At 64.0% G+C, this 6,071-nt stretch overlaps 1 protein-coding gene across 1 annotated transcript in view; it reads right to left on the reverse strand.

Moving 5' to 3' along the window:
• Nucleotides 1-3,604: 3,604 nt before the first annotated feature.
• KIF5A (kinesin family member 5A) overlaps nucleotides 3,605-6,071 on the reverse strand; it is a 17,973-nt gene continuing 15,506 nt past the window's right edge. The window contains exons 23-24 of the mRNA XM_075049865.1: nucleotides 4,830-5,110; nucleotides 3,605-4,071 (exon numbers count right to left, since the gene is read on the reverse strand). Of these exons, the coding sequence (XP_074905966.1) occupies nucleotides 3,996-4,071; nucleotides 4,830-5,110 (357 nt within the window). The 3' untranslated portion in view covers nucleotides 3,605-3,995. The remainder of the gene's footprint in view (nucleotides 4,072-4,829; nucleotides 5,111-6,071) is intronic.

Here is a 6,071-nt window from a genome sequence, read left to right on the forward strand (position 1 = left end):
ATCTGCCTCTTTGTTCAGAAAAAGGAAGGGGGGGGGGGGAGCCTCGCCCTGTCCAGGCCACGCCCCCTCACAGCTTAGCCCCGCCCATTTAGACAACGCCCCGTATTTTAGCCCCACCCCTTTCTTCAAGCACCGCCCCGTATCTTAGCCCCACCCCTTTCTTCAAGCACCGCCCACTCTCTTCTTAGCCCTGCCCCTTTCATCAAGCACCGCCCCACATCTTAGTACCGCCCCTTTCTTTAAGCCACACCCCCACATTTTAGCCCCTCCCCTTTCTTCTAAGCCCCTTGTCGCTGTTTCAGCAAGCCCCGCCCTCTCCCATCTTAGCCACGCCCCTTTAAGCACCACCCCATGGCTAAGCCCTGCCCCTTTCTTTAATCACCACCCCCACACCTTAACCCCGCCTCTTCTTTCAAGCCCCGCCCCCACCACATACGTCCAACCCACTGCTGCATGTGGGTGACATCATGCGTGTGGATGACATCACGGGGGGGGTGACCCACGGGTGGGGGTCCCTGTGGGGTGGGGCAGTGGGGTGCGTGTTTGGGGGGGGGTCCCAGAGCTGGGAGCGTGGCTTCCAGGAGGGGCGTGGCCCAACTAAAGGGTGTAGCCTTGGTGGGGCACGCCCCCTTCCTTATGGGGCGTGGTCCCCAGGGGTGTGGCACAGAATTGGGCGTGTAGCTCCTCCAGGGGGTGTGGCTTGTGGCGGAGCTGTGGGGGTGTGGCCTGTCTGGGTGTGGCTCCTTGTGGGTGTGGCCTATGATGCAGGGGGTGTGGCTTATCCACAGCAAGTGCAGGAGCCCCCTGGACACCCCCTCACCCTCCTCGGGTCCCATCAGGGTCCCATCCCGACCCGCAGCACCCATCAGGGTCCCACCAGCACCCATCAGGGTCCCATCCTGACCCCCAGCACCCATCAGGGTCCTGTCCCCCTCCAGCACCTGCCCGTCCCTGCCCTGTCCCTCCCTCACGGGCGGTGCTGGCCACAGAGCCAGTGACCTCAGATTTGGACTCATTTTGGCCGTAGGTGACGTCTGTGTGGGGCCACAAGGGTCTGCAGGGCCATGGTCATGCTGGGGACAGGGGCATGGCAGGGACATGGGCATGGACATGGTGGGGACAAGGACACGCCAGGGACGCGGGCATGGCAGGGACACGGGCAGGGACATGGTGGGGACAAGGACACGCCAGGGACATGGGCATGGACATGGTGGGGACAAGGACACGCCAGGGACACGGGCATGGCAGGGACACGGGCAGGGACATGGTGGGGACAAGGACACACCAGGGACGTGGGCATGGCAGGGACACAGGTGTGGACATGCCAGTGACAGAGACACACCAGGGACATGGACATGGTGGGGACGAGGACACGCCAGGGACATGGGCATGGACATGGTGGGGACGAGGACACACCAGGGACGTGGGCATGGCAGGGACACAGGTGTGGACATGCCAGTGACAGGGACACACCAGGGACATGGACATGGACATGGTGGGGACGAGGACACTCCAGGGACATGGGCATGGCAGGGACACAGGTGTGGACATGCCAGTGACAGGGACACACCAGGGACATGGACATGGACATGGTGGGGACGAGGACATGCCAGGGACATGGGCATGGACATGGTGGGGACAAGGACACACCAGGGACATGGGCATGGCAGGGACACAGGTGTGGACATGGTGGGGACAAGGACACACCAGGGATGTGGGCATGGACATGTGATGGACAAAGATACGGACCCACCTTGGACATGGTCTTGGTCACACCAGGGACAAGGACATGGACATGTGCTGGACAAGGACACAGAAGGGACAAGGACACGGACACACCAGGGACAGGGGCAAGGACATGGACATATGGTGGACAAGGACACAGAAGGGACAAGGACACGGACACACCAGGGCCATGGGACACACCAGGGACAAGGAGACACCACGGACGTGGGCATGGATGTGTGATGGACCAGGCCACACCAGGGACAAGGACATGTCCCTTGGGACAAGGCCACGGACCCTCAAGGGACAAGGCCATGCCAGGGCCAGGGTTGGGGTCCTCCAGCTCCTGGGGGGAATATTTGGGGGGGCCAAGAGCCATGTTGGGGGGACAAAAGGCAGGTGGGTCCCACCCCCAAGTCCCAGGAGGTCCCTGTGTCACCTCCCGCTGTGGCCTCCCAGTGGCAGCAGGGACACGGGCACCCACGGTGCTGACCCCTGAGGTGGTCCCACAGCGGCACCCCAGGGGTGACCCTACAATAACAACCCCTCCACTGAGGAACCCTACAAAAACACCCCCGGAGTGGTCCTGGCACCCCCCCAGAAGGTCCCAACAGTGACACCCTGGGGCCACCCCACAGGTCCTCCCGGGGTGAGCCAGAGGTGACCCCCCAAGGTGATGTCCCCACCATCGTCCCCCACTCCCACCACAGCCCCCCCGCCCCGTCCCTTGCCCCTCACTGCAACAGCCGGGCTCCTGGGGACACAGCCCCGTGTCCCATCCTGCTGTCCCATCCCAGTGTAACAGCCCAATGTCCCCATCCTGGTGTGCCATCTTGATGTCCCCATCTTAGGTTCCATCCCATCCTGGTCCCATCCTGGTGTCCCAGCCTGATGTCCCAAACCTGTTTTCCATCCTAGTGTCCCCACCCTGGTGTCCCATCCCAATGTCCCCATCTCAAGCCCCACTCCAGTGTCCCAGATGTCCTAAACCCATTTCCCATCCCCATGTCCCCATCCCCATGTCCCATCTCAGTGTCCCAGATCAATGTCCCAAACCCGTTTCCCATCCCAATGTCCCCATCCTGGTGTCCCATCCAAGCGTCCCAGCCTGACATCCCAACATGGTGTCCCCATCCCATTGTCCCCTCCCACTGTTCCCATCTCAGGTCCCATCCAAGTGCCACATCACACTGTGCCACTGTGTTGTCCCATCCCAGTGTAACAGCCCAATGTCCCCATCCTGGTGTGCCATCTTGATGTCCCCATCTTAGGATCCATCCCATCCTGGTGTCCCATTCCAGTGTCCCAGCCCGATGTCCCAAACCTGTTTTCCATCCTAGTGTCCCCATCCCAGTGTCCCAGCCTGGTATCTCCATCCTGCTATCCCATCCCAATGTCCCTATCCCGGTGTCCCACTCCAATGTCCCCATCCTGATGTCCCCATCCCAGGGCCCATCCGAGTGCCACATCACGCTGTGCCACTATGTTGTTCCATCCCAATGTCCCCATTTCAGGTCTCATCCTGATGCCCCATCCCAGTATCCCAGACCAACATCCCAAACCCATTTCCCATCCCAGCGTCCCATCCTGACATCCCATCCCCGTGTCCCCATCCCCGTGTCCCACCCCACTGTCCCCATCTCAGCTCCTGTCCAAGTGCCACATCACGCTGCGCCACTATCCTGTCCCATCCCAGTGTCCCCATCCCAGTGTCCCCATCCCAGTATCCCCATCCCAGTGTCCCCATCCCAGTGTCCCACACCGATACAGCCCAGCCCACTCCCACCACTGTCCCAGGGCCCCCCAAGGCTCCCAGTGCCCCCCTCGCTGTCCCCAGGGGTGGGGGGACACCCTGAGCCCCCCCCCCAGACACCCCTCACAGCGTTGCATATTTTTATTGGATCGAAGTTACAGAGCTGGGAGGGGGGGGCACGGGGCGGGGGGGGGGGAATAAAAATAAAAAATAAATTAACCCGCGGCCCCCGCCCCCCCGAGGGGCACCGATCCTGCTCTGGGGCTGGGGCGGGGGGGGGGCAGAGGGCACAGGACCCCCCCCAGCCTGTCCATCTGTCCTGGGGGGGCTGCGGGGGGTATGTACAGACTGACACCGTCCATCCATGCCAGGGTGAGGGGGGGGGCTGCTTGGCACCATGCCCCCCCCCCCCTTCCTTGCTGGGCCCTGGCATATTCCTTGTGCCCCTGGCACGGGCAGCAGCTGCCTGCCTGGGGAAGGGCCGGGGGGGGGGTCGTCCCGCTGCCCCCCCCCGGGCTCAGTCCTCGGTGATGCCCTTGGCCCGCAGCTCCTCCTGCACCCGGGCGAGGTACGTGGGGTCGGGGTACCCAAACCTTGGGGGGGGGGGGGGGGGTGTCAAGTCAGTGTGGTGTGTCCCCCCATGGCTGGGGGCTCCCCCTTGGCAGCTTCCCCCACAGCCATGCCAGGGGTGATGCCCCCCCCCCCCCATAACCTGTCCCTGCGGTGGCACCCCCCACCCCACAGCCATGCCAGGGGTGATGCCCCCCACCCCATAACCTGTCCTCAGGGAGTCCCCCAAGCCCTGCAACAGTGCCAGGGGTGATGTGTTGTGTGCCCCCCCCAACACCCCCCATCCCTGGGGTGTCCCCCCCACCCCACAGCCGTGCCAGGAGAGGTGCCCCCACCCCATAGCCTGTCCCTGGGGTGTCCCCCCCACCCCACAGCCACACCAAGGGTGACATCCCCACCCCATAGCCTGTCCCCGGGGTGATGCCCCCCACCCCATAACCTGTCCCTGGGGTGATGCCCCCCACCCCACAGCCATGCCAGGAGTGATGCCCCCCACCCATAACCTGTCCCTAGGGTGGCCCCCCCCACCCCACAGCCATGCCAGGAGTGATGCCCCCCACCCATAACCTGTCCCTGGGGTGGCCCCCCCACCCCCACAGCCATGCCAGGGGACATGTTCCCCCCACCCCACAGCCACACCAGGGTTGATGCCCCCCACCCACCCCCCCACTGCCTGTCCCTGGGGACACCCCCTTCACCCCAGGGGTGCCAGAAGAGCCGCCCTCACCCCACACCACCCCCATAAACTTTTTGGGGTGCCCCCCCCCCCGCCTCCACATACAGCTGGGGCCCGCCGGTGCAGTTGGTCTTGTGGTGGATGTCGTTCCAGGTGATGACGTTGGCACGGCCGGTGGTCATGGAGGTGCCGACGGTGAAGGTGAGGCGCTGGTCGAAGGCCTTGCGGAACAACCCCAGCACCTTGTTCCCCTCGGGGCAGTCGGGCAGGTACGCCACCCGCGTGGTGCCGGGGTACCGTACCCCCGGGTTGGGGTGCTCCACCTGCAGGGGGGAGAACAGGTCACCCAGTAGGGTTTTGGGGGTACCCAGGGGTGCCAGTGACACCTAGCAGGGTTTTGGGGGTACCCCGAGGGTGCCGGGGGTACAGAGTTGGGTCAGGGGCACCCAGCAGGGTTTTGGGGACACCCAAGGGTGCCAGGGGTACAAAGCTGGGTCAGGGGCACCCAGCAGGGTTTTGGGGACAACTAGGGGTGCCAGTGACACCCAGCAGGATTTTGGGGGTACCCAAGGGTGCCAGGGGTACAGAGCTGGGTCAGGGGCACCCAGCAGGGTTTTGGGGACACCCAAGGGTGCCAGGGGTACAAGGCTGGGTCGGGGCACCCAGCAGGGTTTTGGGGACACCCAGGGGTGCCAGTGACACCCAGCAAGGTTTTGGGGACACCCAAGGGTGCCAGGAGTACAGAGCTGGGTCGGGGCACCCAACAGAACTAGGTTGGGGGCACTCAGAAGGGTTTGGGGGTACCCAAGGGTGCCAGGGGTACAGAGCTAGGTCAGGGGCCCGCAAGGGGGGCAGGGGCACCCAACAACACTAGGTTGGGACACCCAGCAGGTTTTGGGGGGCACCCAAGGGTGCCAGTGACACTCAGCAGGGTTTTGGGGACACCCAAGGGTGCCAGAGGTACAGAGCTGGGTCAGAGGCACCCAGCAAGGTTCTTGGGGTGCCAGGGCTACAGAGCTGGGTTAGGGGCACCCAACAGAACTAGGTTGGGGGCACCCAGCAGGGTTTTGGGGTACCCAAGGGTGCCAGAGGCGCAGAGCTGGGTCAGGGGCACCCAGCAGGGTTTTGGGGGCACCCAGGGGTGCCACTGACACCCAGAAAGGTTTAGGAGTACCCAAGGGTGCCAGGGACACACAGCTGGGTCAGGGGCACCCAATAAAACTAGGTTGGGGGCACCCAGCAGGGTCTGGGGGCACCCAAAAGGGCCACAGTAACAGAGCTGGATTGGGACACCCATCAGGGTTTGGGGGTACCCAGGGGTGCCAGCAAGGCACCCCGAACACTCAG

Source organism: Buteo buteo, chromosome 17 (genome assembly GCF_964188355.1).
Source record: "Buteo buteo chromosome 17, bButBut1.hap1.1, whole genome shotgun sequence".
NCBI lineage: Eukaryota > Metazoa > Chordata > Aves > Accipitriformes > Accipitridae > Buteo > Buteo buteo.